The 14,749-nt window shown below is 44.1% G+C and overlaps 1 protein-coding gene across 1 annotated transcript in view; it reads right to left on the reverse strand.

Annotated features, from left to right (window-relative positions):
* Positions 1 to 14,749, reverse strand: part of LOC121858233 — a 70,491-nt gene that overhangs the window by 31,958 nt on the left and 23,784 nt on the right. Inside the window, exons 3-6 of the mRNA XM_042354526.1 lie at positions 10,529 to 10,697; positions 7,963 to 7,982; positions 5,844 to 5,988; positions 1,227 to 1,351 (exon numbers count right to left, since the gene is read on the reverse strand). Coding sequence (XP_042210460.1) covers positions 1,227 to 1,351; positions 5,844 to 5,988; positions 7,963 to 7,982; positions 10,529 to 10,697 — 459 coding nt within the window. The remainder of the gene's footprint in view (positions 1 to 1,226; positions 1,352 to 5,843; positions 5,989 to 7,962; positions 7,983 to 10,528; positions 10,698 to 14,749) is intronic.

Below are 14,749 nucleotides of genomic sequence, written 5' to 3' on the forward strand. Positions count from 1 at the left end.
CTCACTCCATCCACTCACTCCCTCCCACTCTCACTCCCTCCCTTCCTCCCTCTCACTCACTCCCTCCCCTCCCTCTCACTTTCTCCTCAGCGACGCAGGGGTGGTCCTAAAGTGAAACGCTGTTATATATATAGTATCTCTGTTTTATCAGTCCCTTCCTCGTGACTCCAAGAGAGAGAGAGAGAGAGAGTCTACACACACACACACACACATAAGGATCACTATACTTACAGACAAAGAGACAGACACACACATAGATATTCATCTCCACACACACACACACACACACACACACACACACACAACCAATCATCACTAATCTGTTACTAAATACGTCTACCTGTACGCCGTGGTTCCTCATTACCTACAAGCCTAATTAACTCCTATTGTTAAGTTCCCCTCAGGTAGAATATAACTTAATTAACCTGCAAACATAATTAACCTGTAGAGTTATTATGTATATTTCTTTTATTTAATTATCTAATGAACTTTGTAGAATCTTAATTAATATTTTTCAGTTATTACAAAAAAATACTTCGAAAATTTGGTATGAATTTGAGTATGTGAGACAGTATTGGTCCGTTATATACGAAACCTCCCTATAACGGACTATATGGGTGAAAATAGTCCGGTAAATCGAGGTTAAATATGAAACCTCCCTATAACGGACTATATCGATGGAAACAGTCCGGTAAATCGAAGTCCGTTAAACCTCCATATAATAGACTATATTCATTAGCTCGAGGTCCGTTAAAGGGAGGTTTTAATATGTTTTTTTTCACTTTAAAATCTGAAAGAGGAATATTAATCCATAATTTTTTGGTAAAATAAAAAATAATAATTTAAGTCCCTTATAAACAAAATCAACATGAATATAGCGTAGAATTAATCACATATCATAATTTTTCTTATATAGTAACGAAATCATGAATATAATTACGTTTTCCTATATCTCTCCCCGTATATTACCTGAGGAGATTCATATTTGAAGTCTTGTCTCTTATAACCTGGAAATAACATATAAAACAGATATATAGGCATGTATAATTATAATGCGACCTGGAAACATCAATAAGTAGGATTGTGTTAGAGTAAAGGGTAAATAATACGATAGATAAGTAAGAGAGTAAAGAGCTTATGAAGAGGAAGAGAGTAAGACGTGATAACTGGAGGGTAAGGCGTGATAACAGGAGGGTAAGGCGTGATAACAGGAGGAGGCGACTCACCCACACACGGGTTCTCGTTCACCAGGGAGTAGAGGCGGGAACACTTCTTGTCGTGATCGTCAGGACAGATACATCCCAGTAGCGGCGTCTCTCTCAGCTGCAGCCACGACTTCATACAGTCCTCCCTGCCAGGCGGGGTAGAGAAGAGGGTCTTTATCACACACACAAAGTCTCTAGCCTTACAACGCCCTCAAGAGTGCTAACAAACCTTATTATGCTGGTATTAGTGCCAACATCATTTACTACAACACTCTCGATGACACCTGGTAAACACTCATTAACCATTTCATCTCTGACGTCTTGTAATCAGCTGAAGGTCTTACGAGTGATAAGAATAATGACCAAAAACAGTCTTACACACACACACACACACACACACACACACACACACACACACACACACACACACACACACACACACACACACACACACACACACACACACACAGGACAGGTAACATAACAGATCCCACTCAGGTAAATGAAGGATGTTTGGGGAAGTACGACTAATGTCTTCTGTCGTTATTTGTGGTTTTATCACCAATACTGAACGACCTCAAGTTAGGACACGATACTGAGGAAAACTTTGGGGAAAAGTTGAATACAATGCTGGCGTTCTTTTCTTAGATCGTGTTTGCAAAGACAAAACCCTTTCATTTTTTTAAGGAAATTGTATTTTCAAAAGATCAATTATTCAACGTTGACACAAGGAGATATTTAGTATGTGGGTCAGGGGAAGGAGGTAGTATGTGGGTCAGGGAAAGGTGTAGTATGTGGTCAGGGGAAAGGATATGTGGAGTCAGGGGAAAGGTGTAGTATGTGGGTTAGGGGAGGTGTCATATGTGGGTCAGGGGAGAAGGAGGTGCTGTATGTGGGTCAGGGGAAGGGGTGTAGTATGTGGGTCAGGGGGTGTAGTATGTGGGTCAGGGAAGGAGTGTAGTATGTGGGTCAGGAAAGGAGGTGTCATATGTGGGTCAGGGAAGGGTGTGGGGGAAGGGGTGTAGTATGTGGGTCAGGGGAAGGAGGTAGTATGTGGTGTCGGGGTCAGGGGAAGGGTGTAGTATGTGGGTCAGGGGAAGGGGTTGTAGTATGTGGGTCAGGAAGGTAGTATGTGTGTAGTATGTGGGTCAGGGAGGGGAGTGTAGTATGTGGGTCAGGGGTCGTGGTCTGGGAGGTGACCATCAGGGAGAATGAGAGAGAGTGTGTGTGTGTGTGTGTGTGTGTGTGTGTGTGTGTGTGGTGTGTGTGTGTGTGTGTGTGTGTGTGTGTGTGTGTGTCTGCTTTGTCCCTCAGCCAGACAGACGTGCGTGGGTCATGTCATCATCAGTCGACCATGAAGTCATTTTCATGTCAAAGAGATGTTGTGTCTTCTTCTGTTTATAATCTAAGACTCTGGAGTTTGCCTTTGAGAATTACGCAGGTTTTCTTATCACCGGAAATGACAAGGTGGCGGGGTAATATATCAGGGCCAAGTCTTACAATTTGGGGAAGAGCGTGGTGGAGTGTCTGTGTTGGCGTCGCCTTCTTCTTCGTCAGTGGCGGTATTCACTTCGACAGGCAGCTCCTCCTTCGTCAGGCAGTTCCTCCTTCGTCAGGCAGCTCCTCCTTCGTCAGGCAGCTCCTCCTTCGTCAGGCAGCTCCTCCTTTGTCAGGCAGTTCCTCCTTCGTCCTCCTTCGTCAGGCAGTTCCTCCTTCGTCAGGCAGCTCCTCCTTCGTCAGGCAGCTCCTCCTTCGTCAGGCAGCTCCTCCTTTGTCAGGCAGTTCCTCCTTCGTCAGGCAGCTCCTCCTTCGTCAGGCAGCTCCTCCTTCGTCAGGCAGCTCCTCCTTCAGGCAGTTCCTCCCTCACCAGGCAGCAGCAGGCCCTTAGTCAAGCGGTGCCCTCGTCCTTCATGGCCACTCCCAGATCACTTTATTTAATCATCCCAATTCACCCAACATTAACCCTTGAGCACAGACATATTCCAACTCACTGCCACCATTACCACCACCACAACCACCACCACTACCACCATCACTATCACTACCACCATCACTATCACTACTACCATCACAACTACCACCACCAATAAATTATACTGATCAGATAATAAGTTCCTTCCTTTCGTCTCCTTAAGGTGGAAAATATTACAAGATAACATGGCTACTCACCTCAAGTACACCTGGGGATACCTGTCCTTTCCTCCAGGTAAACACATGTACACGAACCACACACACACACACACACACACACACACACACACACACACACACACACAATATTATTAAAAAAAAATTAAAAAAAAATTAATGAACATACCTTTGTTTACCAGGTACAGTAATTACTAAGTCTACCTGAACCACATACACTGTACCTGTACCTCACACTGTATTACATAAGCTACAGTATAAACATTACACAACATAGATACAGTTTTCAATAATTATAACACACACCTATTAACTAAAATGGTTCCGACGCATTACTTAATTGAAACATATTTTTATTTCTTTCATATTTTTTTCTTATATGTGAGTTAATATTTTGTGGACATGGAATATTTATCAATGATTAAAATGTTTCAATGATGATAATAAAATGAATCTGCATTGTGGTTTTTTATGTACTGTCGGGTTTAATAGTTATTGTACACACACACACACACACACACACACACACACAAAACACCTTTGATGTTCATTTGTTTTAAAATAATTCCTCCTCCCACAGTCTCTCTCTCTCTCTCACAATCACGTTCACAAAAGACTAAATCCTCACAAGAGAACCTCCCAAGTCACTTTCCCTATCAAAGAACTCGTCTATAGATGCTCCTACCCAGCCACCAACCCCTACCCAGTATATACACAAACAAACAAACAAACAAACAAACAAACACACACACACACACACACACACACACACACACACACACACAGACAAAAGATCACAATGTTGTCGTTCGTGATGAATCCACACAGCCAATCCAACTGAGTGGATGGAAATAACAATGTGTAATCGCAAGTATAAAAGCTCCCTTCTCTCTGGTTCTCCCTGAGTTTTTCTCCCTCTTCCTAACTCTCCCTGGGTCACTTTACCCCTCCCTCCCTCTCACTTAACTCTCCCTGGGTCACTTTACCCCTCCCTCCCTCTCACTTAACTCTCCCTGGGTCACTTTACCCCTCCCTCCCTCTCACTTAACTCTCCCTGCCTCTCACTCCTTCTATCTGCCTCAATGCCTCGGTAGAAACTCCTTCCTTAGATCCATACCACATAGTCCCAGACACTTGCTTCCTATACTGACTGGGTGTGAGCAGCTCCTGGGTAGAGTTTGTTGTGGTTGTTGTTGTTGGTATAATAGTTATTGTGGTTGTGGTAGGTTGAAATTGGTAGGTTTACTTTAGTACTCATAGTAAACATACATACATACATACATACATACATACATACATACATACATACAACGTGAGTATTTTACAACTAACTTATTCTGGGTAGTTTTCTTTTACTGCTCGTGGATATTACTCGTTTCTCGGTATACTTCTGTCTGTCTGTCTGTCTGTCTGTCTGTCTGTCTGTCTGTCTGTCTGATTCTCTCTTTGTCTCTCTGTCTGTCCCTCTCACACTCAAACAAATTATACCAAAAATCACACGGACAAATAACAAGGACAAGTAACACGGACAGGTGACATAGACAGGTGATATAGACAGGTGACAAAGGCAGGTGACAGGGACAGGTGTGATATGGACGCGCTCATTAGTGTGGCGCTGGCCTCCGTTACTCACTGACGTTAGAGGTAATGTGTGGAGGTAATGTGTGGAGGTGAGAGGGAGGACACACACACACACACACACACACACACACACACACACACACACACACACACACACACACCTCCAGCCCCCAAGTACCGATCACAACTTCAGCCCCACAATAACATCAGCCCCGGGACTACAGAACTTCACCAACATCAGATCACAAACTTCAGCTCAATGAACACATAAAGAAGAACGCGACGCAGTGATGTTCCTCGTGTTAGTGAGTTTGTTTTGTTGTAGTGAAGTTGTTTTGAGAATGAAGGTCGTTGGTGAGGAGTGATTTGTGTGTGTGTGTGTGTGTGTGTGCGTGGGCATTATAACCTTTCATATACAATTAAATTAAACGACTCTAAACTACTTATCCTTTATGGAAAACTCGCGTACCACTAACACACACACTTAGTAGCCCTTCACCTCCTCCCAAAACACATTCAGGTCAGAAAGGCATCATAAAAACACCCTCGCTTAATGCAGTTCACACTAAGCTTGGAAAGAGTAAGAATATATATATATACATTAATTTATATATATATATACTTCTACTTCATACATATTTAAATTCAAATTACCATGAATATCAGTAACGGAGTAAGTTGGTTGTATTATACGCTGTTTTTTGAGATACTGAGTATTTATTAGTATTAAAGTGTGTAGTTAGTGGGAGGTTAAGACAAGTCATTTGATGCAGTAAGGTGTCTCAAGATGAGTTGGTCACACTGGATCACTATGGAAGGATAATGTCTAATAATTAGCCATAAGACAGTAATATTAGGTAAATGGTAATTAAGGTAAATAATCCAGGTAATACGGAACATATCACTCACCTGTCTGGATTACGGCAATGACCATCACGGAACTTGCAGGTACTACGGAACATGTCCAGCCTCTGTTTACACCAAGGGTTATCTCTGCAGATCTCAGCAGCCTCTCCACAGGTAGGGATGTGTTTCAGAGGGTGCATGTCCACTTCTGCAGGAAGGAGGAGAACACGTCATCATAAAACACACACATACACCGGCTCCTACTACCACCCGAGATCCCTCGTCCGCGAATTGCTGACTGTACTCCAAGCTTTGTCAATAAATTTGTTAACCGTATCCTCATCTTTTCTGCCCCCCCTCCCTCCCTTCTTCCCTCTTCATTTCTCCTCTTCTTCCTCCTGCCCATCGTTTATTTCCTCCTTCCTCCACCCCTCCACCTTCACTCACTGTCACTCCCTCTCCCACCTCCTCACCCCCCTCTCCCACTACTCTGTCACCTCCTCCACGCCATCTCCAACCCCTCTTCCCTCTCACTGACCTCCCTCTCTCACTTTCCCTCTCTCCTCCACCTCCCCAACCCAGTCTCCCCTCTTCCCCCTCCCTCCTGGCCCAAGCTGTTGGTGGGCAGCAGTGTACGCTCTCTCTTGTGTCTCTCTTCACTTTTCCTCTCCACAATATGTCCTTGTTAATCTCCTACCCACCACCCCTCCACCCACACCCTCCCCCTCCCACCACACCCTCCCCACAACCACATAATTATACTCTCTCTCTCTCTCTCTCTAACTATTTATTCCAGTTGAGAAATAATGTGTGTGTGTGTGTGTGTGTGTGTGTGTGTGTGTGTGTGTGTGTGTGTGAAAAGTTTAAAACAAAAGCTTATGAGAATTTTCCTTCAAGCTCGATGTTGACACCACACTCAGAGACCTTTTCCTCCTCATAAACTGCCTCACACTCAGACCACTTGACACTCAGACTGCCTCTTCCTCATAAACTGCCTCACACTCAGACCACTTGACACTCAGACTGCCTCTTCCTCATAAACTGCCTCACACTCAGACCACTTGACACTCAGACTGCCTCTTCCTCATAAACTGCCTCACACTCAGACCTGAAAGTACGCATGAGGTTGACAGACCCTAAGACGATGAGGTGACAGCTGGACTCAAGAATATGGTATGAGGTATCAGGTCAGAGAGAGAGAAAGAGGATTCTTGAGGACTTCTTGAGAATCAATTGTTTGTTTACTCTTAAAATCATCGAAAATCTCTCTCTCTCTCTCTCTCTCTCTCTCTCTAACACTGGTGATAGATGAATGTATTTTGTCTCTAGTTTTTCACATTCTGTATTTTTTCCTTTAACGCGCTGTAAGTGTGTGTGTGTTTGTATGTCATGAGCAAGGTATCAGTTCATGACGATGGTTGAGTATGGTGAAGGAACAAGTAAATAGAAAGGTCAGTTTACATTCCACACACACACACACACACACACACACACACCACACACACACACACACACGGTGGCCGACAGAAGATTAAGAGCGTCGCTTGAAAGGCCCTGGGACCCCAAGCCTTTGAAGTCTAATATTCAAATTATTGAAATCAAATGGACAAGTCCACAACTATGACTGAATTACACAAGCAGGCGAATGATTTAAGCGCCAGATAGGATCCCTTTCAAGTATGGAGAACTGTGTGTGGGTGTGTGGGTGGTGGGGGGTGGGGTGGGGTCTTACGTCTGTGGGAGGGGAGTGTGTGCCTCGTCGACTCACTGGGGATAATAAAATGGTTTTTTAGTGTCAGATGTGGTGGGTGTTCTGCTCTCTGGGTTATAGACGTACGTGTGTGTGTGTGTGTGTGTGTGTGTGTGTGTGTGTGTGTGTGGTTAATATACAGATGGCTGCTGACAACGTTCAAGTGGCGCGTGTGGGGGAGTGCGGTGTGTAGGAGTGTGAGAGGGGTCTAGGAAAGCGTGGGGGAGTGTGTAGGGTGTGAGGAGGGTGTGTAGGAGTGTGAGAGGGGTCTAGAAAGCGTGGGGGTGGTAGGAGTGTGAGAGGGTGTGTAGGAGGTGAGAGGGTCGAAAGTGGGGTGGGAGGAGAGGTGTGTAGGAGTGTGAAAGGGTCTAGGAAAGCGTGGGGGAGTGTGTAGGAGTGTGCGAGTGGTGCAGGAGAGCGTGTAAGAGGCACCTGGGGATCTCTTAAGACACCTGAATTCAACACAACAATAAAATAAATACAATCACCCCACTAATGACATACCCTACCTGGGACTTACAGGTGTAATACAATCAGACTTTACAATTACAACTACGATTATTATTACAATCAGTATTATTATCAGTAAAAGAATACAAAAATAAAATAACTATACACACTGATGTTCTGATTCACAAATGACACGAGTAGACATTCTTACGACACATGTAATGACTTCAGCCGTGAACAACATCAAAGAAAACGGAATATTATGGTAAAACTATGATACTAAAAATAATATAAAAACTGGAAGGATTATGCCAGCACTGTCACCACCACAAGCAACCCTCTCCATCAGCTATCAGTCACACACACACACACACACCAGACCTCCTCCCTCCCTCCCTCAGTTGACAGTTTCTCCTGCAGACAGTCATCGTTCTTGAGAGATAAATTCGACTTAATCCGCTGTTGGTGTGGCGTGTCTGGCTGCATCCGACGACTTCAAACCTCCGACGAAAAAAAATAAAAAAATAAAAAAATATTGTTTTAAATTGTGTAGCTTTTATTTATAAGTATTAGTAGATAAATAAACTAAAATAAACTCTTTCTATCTTTAGTTCTTTCATTTTTCCTTTCTTCTTTCTGTCTTACCCAACGTGTAAAGAAAATTGACTTTGTTTTGTTGTTTTTCAAGGAGTTTATTATCATACGTAAATAATGAAAGAAAAACGCGTTCACTGCAATGTTTATATACTGATGATATAGAGGGAGTTTGTGATGATAATGCTGACACACATACATACATACATACATACATACATACATACATACATACATACATACAATATATATACGTTTCTTTAAGTTGCTCTCAAGACGATTTTCCTATTTTCTGACGTCATTCATCAGAGAGCTTTCTTTTCTTTCTTTCTTTCTTTCTTTCTTTCTAGGTTATTATAATTTGTTTTTCTGTTCCTCTAATGATTATCGCCTCCTGTTCTCTCTCTCTCTCTCTCTCTCTCTCTCTCTCTCTCTCTCTCTCTCTCTCTCTCAAGGTATATCTGCAGATGGTCTTGCTGTTTGTGTCATAACTTCCATCTTCACTCAGAGGAGAATTTCACTGTCTATAAGTTCGTTCTTTCTTCTTCTTGAAACAATAAACAAGACAATTACTACAGGTATTTTTTGAGACATTAAAGAGACTGAGAGAGATAGTGAGACATTAAAGAGACTGAGAGAGATAGTGAGAGAGATTTTGAGACTAGATCTTTTACTCAGAGGTACAAGTGTATGTCAACAAAGAATTCTTCCCCCTTAGTGCATTATGTATATCCTTGTACACACAGTGGGTCATGTATCAACACATCTCTATACATTCTTTCTATGTATTAGAAGGTATACATAGGCTTGGTATACATGTAGCTGTGGGTTTTATACATTTAGTCTACATAGTTACATCACTAGAGCCATTCCACACTAACCTGGCCCATAAGCCCCGCCCCTACAAATAGCTGATTGGTTCCCCTGACCATCTTACTCCGCCCCCCCCGGACTACGACAATTTATATCGACCTTTTATGATAAATATTTAAAATTTTCTAACATCCTCTCTGAAGTGATAATGCCTTGAAATCATTTGCATTTTGATAGTCAGATATTTAACATTATTTTAGATAATAACAGATCTGTTTACCAATTGTGAACACATTTAGTTTAAATTTTCTTTGAACCAATCAGCTATTAGTATAGAAGAGGGGGCGTGGCTTATGGGCCAGATTAGCGTGGAAAGGGTTATAGGTACTGGTACTCTGTTATGTGTACATACATACATACATATACATACATACATATACATAGATACATACATACATACATACTATACACATATACACACATACATACATACATCACCACACCCTACACCCCTCCCACACCCTACCTCCCCACACCCCTACACCCCTCCCCACCCCTACACCTCCCACACCCCTACAGCGGGATGAGCAGGTCCTTCAGGCACCAGACACACTGATGAGTTCATATTGTTCGCTGATTTACATAATGAGTGATTTAGTTTGGTCATCACGAGAGAGAAGCGGTGTCAGGTGGTACCCCCCTCTCTCTCCCTTGCCTACCCTTTCCCCTTTATCTCTTTCCATTCCCCATTCTACCCCCTTCTGTCGTTTCTTCTTCTTTCCCTTTCTTTCTTATGTTCCTCTCTCCTCCCTTCTTACGTCCCTCTCCCTCCTCTCTCTCTATCTCTCCTTCCCTTCCCTTATTCTTTCTTTCCTCCCTATCTTCTTTCCTCCTTCCTCGTGAGAAAATGGTCCCTCTCCTTTCCCCATCTTCCCTCAAGCAAGTTATTCAATACACTCTAAGGAAGATAATTACACTAGTTCTTTTATCTAAGTTGTTCAATCTCCTCCGCCATCTTGTGACACCCAGGCGTTGTGGTAGACATTAATTGCATTGTTTACCTTTTGTTTACACACACACACACACACACACATACACACACACACACACACACACACACACACACACACACACACCTTACTCTCCTGGTGACGAAGACGCGGGGTGGTCGAAGACGAGGTCCCTGAAGATATTACACTGCGGGTCGAGTCTTGGTTCCTTACAGAGACAAGTTGGCTGGAACCATGGGAACTGAACCAACGTCCTCAGTGCCGCCTGACACCTCGACACTGTCACCGTAGAACAAGCCACTGTAGGGGAGGGAGGGGGGTGGTTAGTGTCCGTGAACGAGGATAATTATATTTATTTTACACTTATGAAGCTAAAATACAAGTCACGTTTTTTTATGAGTGGATGATTAGAGAGAGAGAGAGAGAGAGAGAGAGAGAGAGAGAGAGAGAGAGAGAGAGAGAGACCACATCACCACCACTACAACCACCTCTTCATCACCAACCCTTCCTATTCTACCCCCCACCCTCCCCCACTCTTCCCCCACCCTCCCCCCCTCCCCCCACCTGTCTGTCAGCATTACGACCACAAGTTAAAAGTTGTTGACGTTACCTGAAGGTGAGGAATAATTTAATTACCACCTGAGTGTCACCTGGCTCGAGCTCACCCTCAGAAATTAACCTTGGATAATTAACCTGGATAATGTTAAAGTATTCCAGATGTTAAATTTACCCTGGGATAATAGATCATTAACCCCGGATAATGTTAAAATATCCCGGCAAATTAACAAGCCTGGATAATTATCAAGTTAACCTCCGATAATTATAAGAAGAAATATATTTCTCATTATCTTTAATTATCTCTACGAACAAGTACCTACATGTCCGTATCTGTGTCCGTGTGTGCCCGTGTGTATATCCGTGTAGGGAGGCGTGTGCAGGTCGACCACCTATCGTGCCTGACTAAAGTGAAAAAGAACTATAAATTTTTCCCATTTTTTTTTCATTTCCACAAGTTATTCATTTTACTTCACATTCTTATTATTTATTTTATATCTTAATCCTTATTTTTACGTATTGTTGCAATTATTATCTCATTCATAACGACACAAAATCATTCTTGTCTTTTATTATATTCTGTCAATTTCTTTCTTTTCTTTCAGTTTTATTATTCTTTTTGTTTTTGTTTTTTCTTTCCAATTCTTTGTTAAATGCCACAGGTATTTGACGTCCCCCTCCCTTTCCTCTCTCCTCCTACCTTCCCTCACTCTCCCCTTGCCTACCTGCCACCTCCCCCTCCCCCCCTTCCCGACGCCCGGTAAAAGCCAACCTTTGAGGTGGATACGTGTCCTGCCTATCTAACTAACCCCCACTCCCTACCTCTCTACCTCCCTCACTCTACCTTTCCCTCACCTCACCCCTCTCACTCTACCTCTCACTTCCATCTCCACTTTTCTAGCTCTCCATCCTTCCTTATCTCTCCCATCCTTCCTTCTGCTCCTCTTCCTCCCATCCTTCTTCTCTTACAGTGGAAATGGAAGAATTAATGTGGGAATTGAAGTGTAAAGTGAAAATTAAAAAGAGAAACAAAAATTACAAGGTGGGTAGGGGTAGGTGGGGTGGTGGGTGTGAGTGGGGTGGTGGTAGGGGTAGGTAGTGGTGGTGGGGAAGTGATGGTTGGGGTGGGTGGTAGGGGTAGGGTGGTGGTAGGGGTAGTAGGGTGGCGGTGGGGTGGTGTAGGGGTGATGGTAGGGGTGGTGGTAGGTGTGATGGGTAGGGGTGGTGGTAGGTAGGGGTGATGGTAGGGGTAGGGTGGTAGGTGGTAGAGGTGGTGGTAGGGGTAGTAGTGGTGGTGGCGGTAGGTGGTGGTAGTGGTGGTAAGGGTGGTAGTAGGGGTGATGGTAGGGGTGGTGGTAGGTGTAGCGTGACTGCCTCAGAACACACTATCACACAGCTGGAGGGGTAGAGGAGTAGTGAGGAGGGGGGTGAAGTGGGGGGGTGAAGAGGAAGGGGGGAGAGGGTATGGTCTTCCATATCAACAATCCATCATAATAACAAGAGGGTTAAAAAATCTTTCACAGACGAGCCATAATTCTTAATGGCCTATGTACAATTTCTCTTCCAATCTTGCTCTAATTCTCACACTTTATCCATATTTCTCTTACAGTTCAGCCACCATTGTCGGTAACCGTCGCATTACCCCAATTTGGAGTATTCAGGTGCTGGGGGGACGGTGATGATGGTATCAGTCAGACGGAAACACAGGTGAGGGTCGACCTCCGTCTCTCTCTCTCTCTCTCCCTCCTTGCGGCCTTAATCTCCAAAGCACAGGTGTTCACGACTCTACCTCTGTTCCTTAATACCACCTGACGCAGAGGTGTTCGGGACTAGAGCCATCCGCCTTATTAAACTACAGTACCTGACCCAACCTCTCATTAACCCAGTTCAACCCCCACCACCACCACCTCACCATCACCACCACTGCCTCACCACCACCACCACCACCACCACCACCTCACCACCACCACCACCACCACCCCCTCACCATCATCACCACGCCCCTCACCACCACCACCACCACTACTCACCACCCCCTCACCACCACACCACCCCACCCCCTCACCACACCACACTGCCTCACCACCACCACCACTACCCCCCAGCACCACTCATCTCATACCTGGTACTATTTCTTGGCAGGTAAAATAACTAGACAGGTAGGTTGGTAGGTGCTTTGAGCTTAGTTAAGTTATATATTAGTTAAAAGTCGCCCAGGTGAGGTTACTTATTGATTAAAGGAGAATAAGTGTCTTTTAGCGTGAGTCTGGGGGCTGTGTGGTGGTGTAGCTTAAGTTTTTAGCTGTTGGGTTGCAGTTTTTAGCTGTTGGTTGGATTTTTAGCACAAACCTACCCCCCCACATACACCTCCCACACCCCACCACACACCCCCCCCACCCCCACCCACCCTCACACTAACTCTCTCGTGTCTTCACCCTGACGCCCCTGATTGGTAGTACCTCAGGTAATTGAGGTCATAGGTCATAGAGTGAACTGGTTCCCACTGAAATTTGTCTGATGAGGAGCCTGTGTGTGTGTGTGTGTGTGTGTGTGTGTGTGTGTGTGTGTGTGTGTGTGTGGAGGATGTTCGATGCCTGCAGAGGTTATAGATAGATAGATAGATAGATAGATAGATAGATAGATAGATAGATAGATAGATAGATAGATAGATAGATAGACAGACAGACAGACGGACAGAAAGACAGATAGATAGATAGATATAGATAAATAGACAGACAGACAGACAGACAGACAGATATATAGATAGATAGACACTCACCTGGTATGACCTACAGGTGTACACATATTAATAAACTCACCACTGGTACACACGTCTCCACTATATAAAATACCTTAACGTGGGCAGATAATGATGACACGTTCTTTATGGTGTCTCCTCCCTCTCTCTCTTACCTTCCTCCTTCTCTTCCTTCCTTCTCTTCCTTCCTTCCTTCCTTCCCTCCTTCCATCCTTCAGGCTCAATACATTCTCTATAAAGCCTTTGATGGTATTTCTTTCAGCCTCTCATATTCTGTCAACCTTTACTGAAGAAGATGGATAAAAATGAGTCTTGTTCTTTCTTCCCCTGAGGTAATTCTCTCAGGTAATTCTCTCTACTTAGGGGAGGAAGAGAGAGAGAGAGAGAGAGAGGAAAAATGAGATAATTAGAGAGAAATAGAGAAAGGATGAGTAAGTGAAGGAGGAAGAAAGAGAAGATGGAAGTGTGTGATATTTTATTTTTATTTTGCTTTCTAACAAAAAACAACAAGAAAATCAGTCAAACTTTCTAACATAAACAAGAAAATCAGTCAAACTTTCTAACTTTCTAACATAAACAACAAGAAAATCAGTCAAACTAGTTACGGTAGAGTCTCAGGGCCATATCGACGCCATCTTGACTGCTAGCTTTGTGCCTCAGTGGGGAGGGGGTGAAGGGAAGGTGAGGGAGGGAAGGGGGGTGAAGGCAAGGTGAGGGAGGGGAGGGGGGTGAAGGGGAGGGAAGGGAGGGGGGTGAAGGAAGGTGAGGAAGGAGAGGAGGAGATGGAGGTGTTCTCTTAGTGTTGAAGAGATTCTAGGGGTTGAGGCCGTGTATAGATCCGGTCGATATTATGTTAGGTAAGAGCCTTGTCCTCCCTACCTCCCTCCTGTCCCTCCCTACCTTCCTGTCCTCCCTACCTCCTTCTGTCCTCCCTACCTTCCTCTCTGTCCTCCACTCCTCCTCCCTGTCCTCCCTACCTGTTTGTCCTCCCTATCTTCCCTCCCAGGTAGAGAGAGAGAGAGAGAGAGAGAGAGAGAGA

This window comes from Homarus americanus, unplaced genomic scaffold, assembly GCF_018991925.1.
Source record: "Homarus americanus isolate GMGI-L3 unplaced genomic scaffold, GMGI_Hamer_2.0 scaffold3664, whole genome shotgun sequence".
In the NCBI taxonomy this organism is placed as follows: Eukaryota; Metazoa; Arthropoda; class Malacostraca; order Decapoda; family Nephropidae; genus Homarus; species Homarus americanus.